This window comes from Melospiza georgiana, chromosome 1 (genome assembly GCF_028018845.1).
Source record: "Melospiza georgiana isolate bMelGeo1 chromosome 1, bMelGeo1.pri, whole genome shotgun sequence".
NCBI lineage: Eukaryota > Metazoa > Chordata > Aves > Passeriformes > Passerellidae > Melospiza > Melospiza georgiana.
In genome coordinates, this window is record NC_080430.1 from 117,791,885 (window position 1) to 117,809,220 (window position 17,336).

Genomic DNA, 17,336 nt, shown 5'->3' on the forward strand with positions numbered 1-17,336 from the left:
TAACAAGTGCACAGCTCTTTAAACTAACATGGCAAATAAGCAATGCTATGGGAATAAAGGAATTCCTGTTAATGTCAAAAGCTAAAAAGACATGTATTTTGAATGCAGAGGGTCTGTGGTGATTGAATTTTAACTGACTTCGGCATTTAGGATATGTCTCAAGAATTAATTTTATTTCATTTTTTAGAAAAAAAATCAATGAAAATTTAGCTAAAGAAAAACTTTTCACTTTTCAATTCTGGCGACATAGTTTTTGAGATGCAGTGGTGCTTCCTACCTTTGGAAAAGTGAGTTGAATTTCAGAGGGGGAAAAACATAAAGGTTTACCTTATAATTACATAATTTTTTACATTTATATGTTTATTAATAGGTTTATAAATAACTGCTGGGATAAACAGTTGTCGCTGAAGAAAATGTACAATATTTTGTGCATGCAGAGTTTTAACTCTACATAAAATACATTTGATTTTCATTATTTTACTTTCTATAGAGTCCAATCACACTACACTTCATAAGTGAGACAACACAGGGCTTTCCTTTGCTGCTGTAGGCCATACAGCCTAAAAAGTACTAAAAAAAGAAAACTGCCTAAAAATGAGAGGAAACTGCCTGAGTGTAAAAGAGAGTTTCTGAAGAAACAAACCTAGAGAGAAACTGGAGACAAAGGGTGGTTAATCATGGCATGGAGAACCAGGGGGAAGGTTGTGACCAGCTTGACAAGGACAGAATGGGATACTGGAAGCAAATAAACCTGCTTGGTGGAACTAACCTGTTAGTGTCATTTCACTACTAGCTCAGAGGAAGATCAGTAGAATTAAGTTTTGCTAACGAAGCCTGTAATTGTCAGCAAATGGACTTTGTTTTGTTGGTGCGATTTTCTTTCTCAGCTTGGAAATTATGTAGCAAATCCATTGACAGCGAGTTGCATTATCAAACACTCAAAAGTTAAGAACTGCAAGAATTAATTCAGCCCATCCTGTGCATGCATTGTGATACAGTGCTGTCACATGATCATATGTGTCTTTTCTGGAAAACCTTTCATTGTTTACTTGCAAAGACAGATTATTTTGTTTTGAAAAGTACATACTATTGTTTAGAATTCCCAGTATAATATGAGGCATTTGGAATTCTTTTTCCTGTGCTATTGAAATCCTGCTTGTTGTAATATTTTCTCATTTTCTGTATTTCTAATACACTCATTTCTCCAGTGCCTGAGAGCTTAAATGAATTAATTTATCCTCCCATACCCCTGAGTGGTAAGGAAGGATAGATTATCCCCTCACTTTACAGCTGGGGAACTGAGGCAGAGAAGATGAGGTCAAATGCATCTATTCATTTGAGGTGTTCAATATGACATGCTTAGAACCTGATATCTCAGAGTATTTAACTTTCTATAGCACAAAATACAGTCAGAGCACTGCTCCCATTGACTTCTCTTGGAGGTGTAAGCACTCAGCACTTCTGCAAATCAGACCCCATGATCTCAAGTTGGGCACCTGGAAAATGAGGAACACATAGTTAGAGATGTCTTGTGAGCATTTTTGTTTATGTGGCTTGATCAGCATCAAACAGGAGCTGTGAGGCAGGGGTCCTGTAAAAAATAGCTTATGGTCATGCAATCAGATGATGTTTCATAATGGATATGCACAAGAGGCACAGGCTGCCTTAATTCCTGCAATTCCCAATTGCTGAGCACTTGACTTTGCAACCTAAATAATATTATTTTCCTATAATTAATATAGTTTAATGTAGACCTAGACTACTTTGAAAAATTAAAGATCTTGCCACTATGGTAGAGTTTAGCTCAAATAGATTCCTTGCAGAAACATTTCACTTTAGAGGTGTTTTTTTTTTTAAAGTCACATTTCTTACTGTTACTCTCTAACTTTTAGCTATGTAAGTTTGAATTTGCCTCCCTTTGTCCCTTCTCCTTTTTTGTTGTACTACTGTCATTGCATAATGGTATTGTCTTTTGATTCTGCCAAAAAAATTACCTTGTTAAGTAGGTAGCCTTACACTTCCTATTTTATGCCCAAGCAGAGAAATGAATACACACAGCTGTCTCTCTGGATGGATGGGTGAATCCTCAACAAAGCTACCCATGGTGTTGTCAGCAGTGCACAGACTACAGAATCACATCCCACTCACATGACAAAGGTGCAGATTTACAGTAAATCCCAATGGGAATTCACCACCATCCCTGTTAGGATGTGCATTACCAAAATGCATTACCACCTTATGGGACACACTCAGGCTTGCAGTTTAGGCTAGACTTTAGATTAAGATTGTCTCAGCCTTTGCAATCAGCTACTAATCCACACACACAAAAATAAGCAAAGGCACCTACCTGGCAATAAAGAGTTGGGATTAAAACAGGGTATTGTTTTGGACTTTCCCTGAAAAAATGAATACAAGTCAATCTCATCTCTAGCTTCCAATTAAAATGCTGATGAATGCTGAGGTGAAACACATTCTGTGTTCTTTTACCATCAAGCCTTGAATTCCTGTGGAAAGCAACCTCACTAAGAGCACCCATTTAATCATCACTGCATTTCTCCTTGCAGCTACACAAACACACATTTTTATATTTTTATCCTATTTTTTATTTCATTTTTAAGTTTATTCCAGCAATTTGTTAACTTTCTGCCTTTAGCACCTGGACTTTTTTCAGGTCCCAGCCTTGAAATTCTCTTCATGAAATTCAGGGGTTTCATATAAAAAAACAAGGGCCAAAGTGAGCTTTACTTAACTGATGTGGATAACCTTAATAAAATAATGCTGGTCCCACATACTTAATACACAAAAATGTTATGTATGCCAAAGAGTATTTGATGCTGATCCTTTGGGAGGCACCATCATAACACAATGTAACACAATGGTGAGGCCTTTCATGACCTTCCTCTGCTTGGCTGTTGTCTCAGTAATGAAATTAGAGTTACATACACTATCTTTTTCTCTGACACTTTCATAAATAAGGAATTTATAATATTAAACATCATGCCTGAAGTTTACCATATACTATTTGACTAAAAGATTGCAATTTCTTTCTAATTTTTCTTCACTTTGGCATCTGCTGAAGTGAATGGTAATCTCTTCAGACCAATAAAAATATGTGTCATCAATACATCTCAAAATCCTTTTAAAATCAAAGGAATGTATGATTATTTCTATGTTACAGATCATGAAGCAAAGAGTTGAAAGTAACTTGCCCAAGGTCATTTAAGATAGTGTCAACATTTTGGAGAGCACTCAAATCTCCTCAGTCCTGCTAGGATTACTACCTGTCCTTCAGGATCCCCAGACATAATCCACTTGACAGGTTGGCATTGTGGTTTTGCTGATTTCCCTGCAAGTTAATATGGGTGCTCAGTCCATCTGTTCTTTTCCTCTACAAATTAAAACCAGGTAAGTTTGGAGACATGGCTGCTGGTGTTCACTAAGCATGTTGCAGTGCTTGCACTCACACTGACTCCGTGAAAATCACTGAAAATGTAGGACTTGCAAGCAGTTACTGGTATAGATCAAACTTTCTGGCCACCAGAAAAAGAAAGTATAAAAAATACATATTAGCTGAATAATATTATCTGAATAAAACGCTGAGGTTTTCATGCTGGCCACCAAATGATGGCTTTTATATGTGGTTTTACCACAGACACATCTGAAATCTTTTTCTGGGATCCATACAGTCCCTTTGCTTACTGGCTCTGGTCATTAAAGGAAGGACTGCTTCAGACAATGCCTTACCTTGTACTGGATGTCCTGAAGAATTTCAGTTACAGCCTTCAGGCCCACATGCTCTTTTCCTATCTGAAATACAGCAAGCAAAGGTGAATTTCAGTATCTTGGTATTTCAGAAACTGAGGCAAAACTCAGGTCAACCAGAACAGTAAGTACTATAGCTGTTTTTAGTTTAGCTACACAACCTTGTTTTAATCAAATACACTGATACATGACAAGTCCAAAAAATTAAATCATTATAAAACCACCAGCCAAAAGTAAACAGGGCTTAAATAACTTTAAAGCAGAGACAAACTCACAGAACAAGAGAAAGAGTCATAATTAAGGTTGGTTTTTATTAGCCCTGATGTGCAGCCCCTGCTCTATGTGGAGTCAAGATCATGCACTATTGTGGCATACAGATGCCAAGGATACAGTTTGTCCTTACCAGTTTTTGTCAGAAAAGTACACAGAAAGGAACAGAGTGAACAAGCATAACAGAAAATTTTTGAATTTGTTCCCACAGCATTGCAAATCTGGCCCAAGGTATCTCTGAAGCTCAGGGGAGTTTTTTCCTGCCTGCAGAGCACAGAACAGCAGATTCCCTCTCCCACAGCATCTCTGGGATCATGCCAGTGAAAGCCAGGCTGCAGCACTGCCTCTACTGAAGGCACAGAAGATGGGGCTCTAAAGAAACACACTGAGACGAGAGATTCTAATTTTATATGGATGTTGCTCACTCTGCACACTAAACTCAGCTGCTTCTGACTCAAATCACCCATTCCAGGATACTAGTTTTACCTTCAGAACAAAATCAGGAGAGGCAGAACGACCTTCAACTTGATTTTTTTGCCAACATGTACAAATACAAGGTGAGGAAATAACCCAGCATGAGTGAGAATGGGAGAGCTAGACCCTGAAAAATTTGTTTGCTTTTTGTTTCTCTTCTTATAGAATGACAGAGTAGCCACTGGAAGGAAACAACTGAATGTCAACAAAAGGTACTTTGTTACTTCTAAGAATTTAAGAGCATTTTCTTTTGTTTCAGAATGGAATTTCAATTTCAAACCTTTCGAAGTGCATAAAAGATATTAAAGTCACTTCAAAGATTCTGCTTCTAAATTAATAATCCCCAAGGCCTGTCACTTAAATCAGTGTAAATGTTTTCATTGACTTTAAAATAGTGTATTTTGAGAACCATGGTACAAAATTATTTTTCCATGTCTTTACCAAGAAAAAAATGGTCACCAAAGTTCCTCTCCCTGTTCCTTTAATAAACAGCTTAAATATTATTTTTCCTTGGTCAGTTGTAATTATGCCTTTCTTGGCTAATGAAAAAGCCTTTTTGAAATGCTTACGAACACTGATGTGGGTGACAGACCAGAAATGGAAAATGTATCATTGAAGTTTTAAATTTATTTAAGAACTTATATATAACTTTCTAACTGACTCGAAGGTTACCTCTGCTGGAATGAGAAGGTGACTTACATAAGCAATTATCACACAGCCCTCTAGGACACAAAGCTGAAGACTTTCTAACTTCCATTTTTAGCAGTTTTATCTGAGTGTTGAGATGGTAACCAATGCACCTTTAAATTCAGAGGTAAAGCTCAAAGGCACTCATAAACTCGTTATGAAATATGACAAATTAATAATATCACTGTGCAAGAAAATCCATTTGATCTAAGGATGAACTTTAAACCTCTTCTTCCAAACCCATTTAAATAAAACAGTTTGCCATTTCTCATGAGGAAGATGAGAATCTGGTATTTGAGGACTAAAACTGAAAATCTTTATAGAGTGCAGACCTTGAAAAACCTTCAACAGCAATTAGATTATAGTGCTAACTTCCAGATTTCATTACACCTTGTCCCCAGGAAGCTTAAAGCCTCCTCATTGCAGGCTTTTCTGAGGGTCTCTGGCAAGTCTTGTTAACACTCAGACTCTGGAGAGTGATACGACTCCACCTCACATTTGTCCTGTGTGCAGAACCACACTTGTCCCTGTGTTCAGGAAAGCACAATTCTACTGCCAGTTTTCAGCAGTGGCAATGGCTTTGTAGGCCTTTTCTTTAATCTTTCCTCCTCTGTCTATTTCCTCAATCTCTGAACAGCAGACCCAGCCAGGAATTAAGAGAAATACATCACAGAGATAGTGAAGCACTTGTCCCTCCTGACAGCCCTCATTCTGCTCTCAGAGGAATGAAGATTGGATGTCTGCTTATAGCCAGAGTCCCAGAAAGGTGCCTAACAATCTGTTATCCTTTCTTTAACGAACATACTTCCAATATCCTGTTCAAACAAGAATTGATTGCTTAGCACACACACAGGAGACATGACTGAAAAATATCTTGCAAATAGAATACCGGCAGTCATACATTGTTTTCTTTCATGAAATCATTAAAAATTAAATAACATGGGAAGGACCTCATTATCCTCAGACAAATGGCAGTGCATCATAACAAGTGTAACACAGGAAACTTACCTGCACAAACAAAGCAATAATAGCTATGCCATGCTTCTTCCCTACTGCCTCATCAATGCTGCTGTACAGTGTGGAGTTCCAGTGCATTAGATGAAGCTGAAACAAAGCAGTGCAAACAGAGCAAGAGAGAAATATGTTTTGCAATTAAAAACACCAGCAATTAACATCAATCAACAAGGCTCAGCACGTTGTGTGTGCATGCATGACTACACATATGTGCATGCTCCTGGCTGTGCATGCAGGGCTAAGTGGATTTACTTATGATAGTTCATGTCGTAAATATCAGGAACACCAAGGAAAAAAAAAACAGATAAAGTTGCAGATAAAGTGATGTAAAACCAGTTACCAGAAATCTACCTCAAAGGTGTGAATGACTATAGTAATGATGATTTAACAATCCTCTCAACCTGAATACTGAAATAATGTCAGCTAATGAAATCCACCAATATTGCCCCTCAGCCAACTCTCTCCCAAGACAGAAAGAAGAAGGGAAGGGAAGGGAAGGGAAGGGAAGGGAAGGGAAGGGAAGGGAAGGGAAGGGAAGGGAAGGGAAGGGAAGGGAAGGGAAGGGAAGGGAAGGGAAGGGAAGGGAAGGGAAGGGAAGGGAAGGGAAGGGAAGGGAAGGGAAGGGAAGGGAAGGGGAGGGGAGGGGAGGGGAGGGGAGGGGAGGGGAGGGGAGGGGAGGGGAGGGGAGGGGAGGGGAGGGGAGGGGAGGGGAGGGGAGGGGAGGGGAGGGGAGGGGAGGGGAGGGGAGGGGAGGGAGGGGAAGGGAAGGGAAGGGAAGGGAAGGGAAGGGAAGGGAAGGGAAGGGAAGGGAAGGGAAGGGAAGGGAAGGGAAGGGAAGGGAAGGGAAGGGAAGGGAAGGGAAGGGAAGGGAAGGGAAGGGAAGGGAAGGGAAGGGAAGGGAAGGGAAGGGAAGGGAAGGGAAGGGAAGGGAAGGGAAGGGAAGGGAAGGGAAGGGAAGGGAAGGGAAGGGAAGGGAAGGGAAGGGAAGGGAAGGGAAGGGAAGGGAAGGGAAGGGAAGGGAAGGGAAGGGAAGGGAAGGGAAGGGAAGGGAAGGGAAGGGAAGGGAAGGGAAGGGAAGGGAAGGGAAGGGAAGGGAAGGGAAGGGAAGGGAAGGGAAGGGAAGGGAAGGGAAGGGAAGGGAAGGGAAGGGAAGGGAAGGGAAGGGAAGGGAAGGGAAGGGAAGGGAAGGGAAGGGAAGGGAAGGGAAGGGAAGGGAAGGGAAGGGAAGGGAAGGGAAGGGAAGGGAAGGGAAGGGAAGGGAAGGGAAGGGAAAGATGGATTTTGAACATGAGTTTTTCCAGACACAAATGTAATCTCTGTGCCTAGGTCTGATAACACTGTAGAGCTTCAATATCCTAAGCACAGCTGCTTTGAAGTTTATCTGCCAACTCTTAGACTTAATTTCCATTGTAAAATCATGCTCAATGTTTTGTTCAGTCATGTGTCTAAGAATTTAAAATGCCATTTTTATAGCTAACATTGTTTCCACCTTCAGCAAAATAAGTTTTTAAAACAGTGTATCTTTCTATTTTATTTTTTATTTCTGTGCAGAAACAGCCTCTGTGAAACGCTTATTGCCCCTTACACAACAGGAGCTCATTCAGACATCTCAGCATTTCAGAATACCAGTTCTTCAAGCAATCCCTCTCCACTTATTTATTTCCAATATGAATTTTAGGTACTCCTCTTGATGACTGTTATTCCAAAAGTAAATACAAACTTTTAAATGAACATATTGTAAATTGAATTAAATTCCAGATTATCACACAAGTAATTTTATTCATTTTGATCTGAGTCATCTACTGTGGCAAAAAAATTAAACACTTTTCTTAGCAAATACAATAAATCATTTTTACATGAGAACACTAAAATAAATAATCTATTTGTCCACAGCTACAAAACTTCTAGACATACAAAGGCTCCCTGTTAGAACTAAGCCCATGGATTTACTTGGTTGTGTGCATTTTATCACTACTAAAAAGCTTTGTTACACATTTGATTTGCCCTTGGATTTTAAAGCCAGAGGATCAAATAATGTGATTTCAGACTCTGAGGTCTCTCCAGAAGAGCCTGGCGTTCACACCAGCTCCCCACTAGAGGGGGATCACGGAGTCCCACAGTCCACACCAAAATCCTGATGTTAAGAGGGAAATGTGAAAGAAAAATTGGTTGTGGTGACTTCAGTGGGGATGGCAGTGAAACATTCCCTTGGAGGTGAAGTCTAACCTGTCTGCATTCTGACAACAGCACGTTTTCTCTAAGCAGATCTGAAAGGAAAATGCTGAACCCCAGAAACAGGAAAATGAACAAGCACTTCAAATTGTTCAAGCAATGACCCCAGTTTTCCAGAAACACACTGTCCTATCTTAAGCAGCATGTTCATCAGGGCACAGATGAACCTAGAAAAATGACACCAAAACCTCTGTGTAATGCTATAAAATGTTAAGAGCTCTAGAATTAGTCTGTGCAGCAGTATGTGTATATGTAAAGGTAATGGTGACACCTCCAGACTCGGTTCAGGTTTAGTAATCAACATCACTGAAAAATAGGCAATCGGCACTTTCTGGTCTAAAGGTTTCTGTAACTTTGAGGGTCTGCTCAAGGAGGTTTCAATTCCATAGTAGGGTCCTTGGAACAAGATGCATCGTTTTGTACTGAGTTGCTAACACCCAAAGTAGAACGAATTTCTGATCTGTGTTTAAAGATGGCCATAATAGTGTTAAAGATGGTCATAATTACAGTGGATTAGTGATATATTTTTTTACACAGCAGGTTGCAAACTTGCTGTCATAAACACCAAAGGCAACAGGTAGAGAGCACTCCTAAACCCATGACAGCAGATGACTGGGGAGTGCAACAAAAAGTGGTCAGGCTCATATGTTCTTTCTACATAGCACCCCTTATTTGCAGTGCTAACAACAGCACACGGGATGCACTGCAGTGTATTTGTTACCTTCCCATGTCCTGACTCAAGGTGATATTCAGAATTAGCTCTTCACAGAAAATGTTCTATCATTAGTGATTTACAAACTGAAATTAGAAAGGCAACCCAATGGAAAATAATAATTAATACCATTATATTTTCAAACAGCAGGCCAACGTGTCATTTAACTCTATAAGACCATGCATGCACACTCAAATAATTAAACACATTTGGTTATGCACTTAAATAAATGGAAGTCAAATAATTTCTTCCGCAAAGCAAGAAAAATGTAGCTCAAAGCAGGGCTCAGTGAGTACATGAAAAAATAATTCAGAAAGTGAGGTAGCAAGGAAGTAGTAAATGCTTGTCGTAAAGCCTGTGGGTTTTTTAAATCATGTTTCATCCTGCATTCTGGAGCTGTTCTGACTTTTGTGTGTTCTTTTTTATTTGTAATGTAACATCACATATAAACATCAGACAACAGTTTTCCAAAAAAAGATGGCAACAAGTCTACAAACATTACAAAATCTCAACTCTTGAGAGTACAGGCCACAAAAAACATGGCCTATAACTCTTGTTAATATTTATGGGAGTCAGATGTGCACAGAGGAAAGACCACAGTGCTTTCACAAATCTTGAAACTGCCACAATGATATAATGCCCACGCACATGGACAACGTCATATCCATGCCTCTGTACCTCACAAGTAAGAATAATCACAGAGGCTAACAATGGTCTGTATTTTAGTAACCTTCATTTTCACATTTATTTGAGACAGCTGTTTGAAAAGTGCTCAGTCACAAGGGGTGCCAGCCCCTGATATGAACAAACCATGCAGGGCTTTTTAAACAATCAGTTACAGTGCATTGGCAGCTTCCCATTGTGTGGTTTTCATTCAGAGTACAAACAGCCACACATGTCAGTGTGTCAGGAAAGGCTCTGCTCACCTTGTCAGGTAATGTTTTGATATTTTGCAGTTATGGTAGTTCTACACAGCCAAAATGAGTCAGCTATGCTGTTACTGATTATCGGTGACTGGCTTGACATGCCAGACAGTATGTTTTTACAAAATAATCAGAAAGCTATTAGAAAATCCTTAGCACTTTTCTCTTGAAAAAAACCATAATTTTGGGCCTTTTAATACTAGAGATGTAAATCAAAGAATTGTAGTAGCAGCTTCTTTAAAACCAGATAAACTGAAAACTCATGAAGGGAAATAATAATAAAGTGTTGATAAAGTTGATTTGCTCTGAAGTGAGCAGTTGGAGAGACTCTCCTACACAGTGAAGATAAAGAAATCATTCCAGGTAGCAGAGCAAATCCCCTGGAAGGATTATTCTGTATGGAAAAAATTCTGAGAAACTTCTCAATTTTCATCCAGACCCACTCAACAAAAGGCTACTGAACCCAATCCTTATTTAGAAAAAGTTTACAGACATTAGCAGGGGGCCAGTCTCAAAACAAGACTTTCTCTAAACTGAGTAAGGACCTGAGATTCTGGCTTTAAATTCAATAAACACTTTTCAAAATAAAGCTCTACCCCTTAAATCCATTTCTTTTTCTACCACAGAAATACCTTCTATGTCAATATGAAAAGGCTTTCATGGTAGATTTTTACACAAAATTGGAGTCCTGGGATGAAAGTTTCTGGAAAGAATCAATGTATATGACCTATCACATTCATCAGTTCTGGAAACCAATGTCTCAATAAAAAACACAATTACAAAAATGTACATTTTTCCCCTGTCTGGGGCACTGACTGCTCTGTGGAATTCTGCAGGGTCTAAAGCTCACTGAGAGCAAAAATGATCTTTTAAGCTCTGCTGATGACCTTACTTCATTCCCAGCACACAGATAAAATATATAACGACAGGATAATTTATATTGGAAGTCATCTCTGAAGTTCAACTCTTTCACAGCAGCACCAACTTCAAAGTTAGCTACTAATTCAAAGTCAGATCAGGTTTTTCAGGTCCTTGTCCAACGAAGTTTCGTGTATCTCCAACGACAGGAGTCTCACAACCTCTCTAGATAACCTGTTCTGTGCTTGACCTCCCCATAATTTATTTCTCCTTCTACCTAATCAGAATGTCTCCTGTTGCAACCTGTGTCCCTTGCCTCTTGTTCTTTCACACTCCCCAGGATTCTCTGAGCCCAGGCATGAATTGCCTGTGACCACCAGATCAGTGTCTCATGATTGACTCCTGAATGGTGCCTCTTTCCCAAAGCTCCTCAGTCATCCACTTGTTTGAATGACCATGTTTCACCCAAGCTTACTTTCAACTAAGCTTGCCCAACCCTTAAAAAGTCAGGAAAGCTGCCACTAGCTCTGTCCCTTACTGTGACCGACTGCTGTGCATGTGTCACCCAAGTGTCAGACCAAAAATGACACAGGCTGATTCCTTACAGGAAAATACACCCTGAAATAAATCACAGCTCATCATCTCCTATGAGGCATCTGATTAATGGTACAGGGAGAAGAAGAACCCTGCACCAGCATTTCTGCACTCTTGTATGACCCTAATGTTCCAAATTTGCTATGAACCTGCAGTCTGGAATATCCTGCTACCATAAAAAGCAGCCCATATGTTATATGAATACTTTCTGCTTTCTTTATGAATACTTACTGCTAAATGACTGAAACTCTAATTTGCTGTTCAATGTGCTGCGTTTCCACTGGCTAAGTCAGGCAGCACCAGGCTCGTGCTCCATAGGAGTCAAAAGGAAATGTGCCAACAGCAAAAATCCTCCTGATCCCCCTGGCACCAGAACCAGGCTCTACAGGGGTCTGATAAAACCACTGGCAGCTCAGGTAGCAAGAGACAACAAGAAACACCAGCCCAGCCTGCCTCAACTTAATTGGTAACCATAATCCATATTGCAAGAATTTGTGACATGGGGGATATTCTGTTCAAAAGGCTCCTGTTTGTGCTCTACACACAGTAGAAGACCATAAATTTTAAATAATTCCTCTTTAGATCGATAGGAACATCTGATTGGGACACAATCATCAGTGTGCCTGCTTGAAACCGTGCAGCTGGCACAATCAACCACTGCATTTTTCCACTCTTGATTGAGAAGCTAATTATTACAAAAGCTTCTTTCTTTGGTGCATGCTGCATCATGTGTAAATTAATCTTCTAGTAACCTTTGTTCTTTGCTCAGAACTAGGATACACAGCTATTCCTTGTTAGCTGTGCCACCAGCTGTCACAAGCTCCAGGAAAGTCCACTTAGTCTAATAATATTACAGGATAGAAGGCACCTCTCAACAGATCTCTCAAGGATGAGAGATTTGTCATTGCCCTCATATCTTCCCAATTCTTATTTCAATGTATACAGGCTGTACATCCAAATAATAATAGGGGAATACTGCATCACAATGTCTTAATCAGAGGGGCACCTAAAACATGTCAGTCTGGAAATTCTGAGCAGAATGGGTTTTGTGATATTTCTGTCACTGCTGAGAAAGAGTGTAGCTGAAACACCCTTTTGATTCCATAAACACTGTCTCAGGGATAAATCTGTATCTCTAAGGTAAATTAAAGCAGCTTTAGAATTCCTCTGCTAAAGATTATAGAGAAATCAAAGTTTCTCCTGGACTCACCCAAGTTTGCCAGGGATCAGTACATTCCAGTCTCATCCACAACATGCCATAAAAGTTGAGTGGGGAACAGTAAAAATGGCAAACTCTGACTACCTAACTACAGCCAGCAGGAAGGCTTTTTCTAGGATTGAGAGAGATGAAATGAAGCTCAGGATTTCAGCTAGTAATAGTGGAAGGCAACAGTCTAGTTGTACAATAATGATGTGTAATTTCAACAGCAAAAATATTGCGTAAGCCACATCTCAGGAGGGCAAAATGTGGAAAAATTGTGTCTTGCTATTTTACATGTGCACAAGAATTTATGAGTTGATACTTGACTTGGCACTGAATTGTTTCAGGAAGCAATTGACTAAGCTGTTGGCAGTGACCATAACATACAGTAATTAAGTTCCAAATCCTCACAAAGGGACCAAACCAAGGATATGACCAGGGCACACAGCTTCTAAAAAAGTGATTAAAAAACCAGAAAGTTAGTTATTAACAGCCTGAAGGAGAGGTTTAGGAAAATAAAGTTAATGGAACTGATACAGAGACTCTTTGAAAATGTCTTAGGAGAAGCAGGGGTACATGTACATACTTCATGCCACAAAACAAAGAAACAAATACCATAAAGTCTTCATGGTTAAACATTATAGTTTGGTCAACATAAACATGCTTCCTTTGAAAATGCAAATGCAAATAGAAGCAAATTAGTAGATCAGGAACTCTGGGCAAAATGAAGAAGAGGATGAGAATGTCGTTAGGTTATAAATTAGTGCACTTGGTTTATGCTTCCATACTTGAATTTTCCAAGGCTTCTATAGTGGATAGGTGCCAAAATGCCACTAAATTTCAGTATCATTTAAATGCTCTTTAAAATTCCATACATGAATCACTGTAATGAAAAAATTACATAAAGGGAATTCTTTGCCTATCTTTGAAAGCAACACGAAGTTCACCACTAAGAGACATAACTGAAAGCAGTTCCAATGAACACAGATGACAACACTGTTAGCATTAAAAATCTCTTATTAATATAATGTAGGAGAAGAAAAAGCACAGTTTCTGCTCAACTTCTGCTTGTTATAATTTATTGAAAGTGTTAAAGATCGAGCAGATCTAGTCTGCGCTTTAATCGTCAGGCTCCAAGCGTGTTCAGAACAAGATGACATTCCCTGAACAAAGAAGTCTGTAATCTAAGATCAGAGAAATTAGGTGCACATAAATCAAGATGGACCAGAGCACAAAGTATCCTGGAGATACTGTTCAAACAACTTCACAATTACAGAGTGAGATACTACATGTTTCAGGTCAAAAGCTAAATTCACAGCTAAAACATGCTGAACATATGCTTGATTGGGACACCATGGTAGCCCAGAACCTTTGCTGACTGGTGCTCTCCTCTCCATGAACATCTTTGAAAGAAGAACAGCTGTAAAAAAGCTTCTTTTTGTTGAATCATAAAATCAAGGACTGCAAAGACACCTTTCAAAATCTATTCTCTTTCCAAACAAGACAGCCTAGTGAAAGCAGTAGTCTAAGCATCTGTGTGGCATACCTTCAGATGTGCCACAAAAAAGGTAACGAATCCTGGGACTATTGAATTATTTGCAGCATCTCAGGAAACACTATAGCAGTTTCTTTTGGCAAACTCACTAAAGAAGTATCTACATAACAGAATAATAAAAACATTGCAACATCTAATATTAAACAGGAACCTGTTCCCTTTGAAAAGTCTAATCACATGCAGCATCCTCATTTCACTTCACACAAAGAACTATTGGTTCATTTAAAAAATGAAATTAACAGCAGGAAGTACTGATGTACATGGAAAAACTCAAAACACGACAGCTACAAAGAGTAAGCGAAAAAGAAAAGCAATGGGAACCATAAAAATCCAACCAGCACTCTTCTTTCTGTTCTGGGAAAAGAAGCCAGAAGGTCTAAAAAAGTGGGACGAAAAAAAAGGAATTTTCATGGTTAATGCAACTGCAACATAGATGTTTTTACCTATGTCCTTGTTTGCCCACAGGAGTCACTGACACGTAATATTAGCTTGCCTGTTTCTTAAGAAAATCACTGGCAAAAACATCATAGGGTTTCAGGGAAACTGAGGATACATCATTTGTCATCGGTATGTATTTTTTTTCTTCATGTTTGAAATCACAAGCACAGCTTATGTGTACTGGCATTCACAAGAGATTAAAAGAAAACAGGAATTAATCAAAATTAACTTTTTTTAAACTGTAATGTAAGTATACAGGCTAAAAAAAGGACTGAAAAAGTCATGAAAGGACTGAAAATGTCCCTGTCTCCATGCTGCCAACTTTCAATATCAACCTAATGGTAAGAAACTAAACAGCTACACAGTAATTACTGTCAGATTCATAGGTCAGACTCTTCACTGTGCCAAGTTTCTGCTCAGTGTGCAAAGCAAGGAGCACCACAGAGCAGCTTATTGTTCCCTACTATGTTTGGCCCCAGCAAACATGCAGGCTGAAGTGCCCTGGGTCTGCCTTTACCTATGCTAACAGAAACAAATACACTTTCAAGCCTTTCTTTTTCCTTCCTTTGAAATATGAAAGCCAGGAAGGAAAAAACCACGGGTTTTACTGCAAGATTCTCCAGCCTACCTTCACTCTGGGCTCTTACCAGTCTGGGAGGGTGCATGTGCATGTCTGCATGTGCTTTTATAGCTCCACAGTTAGACAGGGTGAAGCTTGAAAAAAGACTGGACCTTGATGGACAGTTGATTACATTACAGACTAGCAATATCATCAAGAAGACAGAAAACACAAAAAGCTATAGGTTAAGCATTTAATTCTGGAAGTGTTATTTATATGACTAAGCATTTAATAAAAGCATGTTCAGTTCCAAAGTGTTGCCTGCAATCTATTGTCTTGGATTTAAAACCAGACTGTTCATATGTGGAAGGTTTTAAATCACCAATTTAATTTTCAATGGTAGATTCTCTCATGAAGGCAGAATGGAAAACACTCCTTCCCTGTTAATTTGCCATGTTTTGTTAATAACTGATTTGTATCCCACAGTTCTCTGTGTTTCAAAGGTAATGGTCTGTCTTAAGATATGAGAATCTGCAGCTGCATATTATCTTCTTAAGTCATAAGCTTGACTGTTATCCAGGGAGCAGTTGTTCTTCCATAATACACTCCTCTAGGAAACTCAGGCAGGTTTTTGTTTTCCTGTAATGTTGGCTAAGCTTCCTTTAAAATAATAAACTTTGTTATGCTTCTACAACAGTTTTCTCTTGAATTCAAGTTTGCAAATTGTGTAATAGCATGCTATAATTTTCTCTTCCATAGCTCCATGAACTCCACAAATTTTGCTGTACTTTAGCTGTTTCCCCATTCAGCTCATTATGTGGCTTAATACTGGGACAGTAAAAAGTCAGGAATGACCAGTATCTCATTAACAACAGTGTGGCCTATGGAATAGGGCATCCACAGATAGCCCTGTGGTTAAATTACTGAAACAGGATTTACAACCCAAGTTGGGTATTCCAACACTACAGTGTCTGAAACCCTTACTAGAATCCAAGCATCTAGGAATCATGAGTCAGTTCTCCCCCACTTCTACAGAAGGCATCATATGTGACCATGGCCAAACAATTTAATCCCTTTGAATTTGTTTCCTACCAGTTCCTTGGCAATAGCAATAGAACTCATCTCACTGATGTTTTAAGGATTATATTATTTGTGCTCATGATGTAACCAGGCACAACAGCAAATACTTCTGGAAGTCTCCTAAGGTTTTCAGATCTTAGGTGATCTACACGTTTCATCGTTTACCTCTTGAGGGCCATGAATGCACCATTAAAACAAATAACACAAAATTTGGGGCTAGCATCAAAAAGCTATTACTTCTAATTTTTAGAGTATTTGCTTATGCATTGGGGCCTGTCTTGGAACTGGTCCTGACTCAAGCATGCAGCATGGAAGACAACAAAATAAGGAATCTCCTTTCCCCTTCTTCAACAAGTGATGAGTTTTAGATGGTAAAACAGTTAGGCTTAGTGGTTAGGGCAAAGTGCCAAGGAAAACCAAATAGGAAAACCAAGGCAGCAGGAAACTGAAGCAAAATACATGCAGAATGCCAGCAAGGATCATGGCAGAAATTAGAAAATTATGTACAACTGGAGCAAATCACAGCAAGGGCACACAGCCAAGAAAAATGGCAAAGACCTGAGCAGCAATCTTGTTGAGCTCCAAACTAAGTTTAAATCCTCTTCAGAAGTCCCATCTGCTAAGAGACTACAGAATGTCTTCTCCCACAGCAGCTCCATAAGTAGCCATTCTGTTAGAGCTGGGGAACGGTTTTCTATAAGGGTTTTCTGACAGCAACCTCTATGTCCATGAATCCAAGCACTGTCAGCAAGACACTTGTGTAAGAAAGTCAATTTAAGGAGAAGGCAAAGCTGTAAATCTGCTCAAGAAATGGAAAAGAATTCCATATTTTTAAAAGTGTCAGAGGCTGTAGTGTTGCTACCACAGGCCGGGGATGCTAACAGCTCTTCTGTCCAAGGTTACACTCCTGCCTCCACAAGGATGCAGTGCCACCTAACAGGCTGCAACTGAACATCTCAACTTAGCCCAGCAGGGCT

At 39.4% G+C, this 17,336-nt stretch overlaps 1 protein-coding gene across 1 annotated transcript in view; it reads right to left on the reverse strand.

Moving 5' to 3' along the window:
• The window catches only part of CA8 (carbonic anhydrase 8), a 50,785-nt gene that overhangs the window by 22,164 nt on the left and 11,285 nt on the right, over positions 1-17,336 (reverse strand). The window contains exons 4-6 of the mRNA XM_058039139.1: positions 6,202-6,297; positions 3,745-3,807; positions 2,348-2,396 (exon numbers count right to left, since the gene is read on the reverse strand). Of these exons, the coding sequence (XP_057895122.1) occupies positions 2,348-2,396; positions 3,745-3,807; positions 6,202-6,297 (208 nt within the window). The remainder of the gene's footprint in view (positions 1-2,347; positions 2,397-3,744; positions 3,808-6,201; positions 6,298-17,336) is intronic.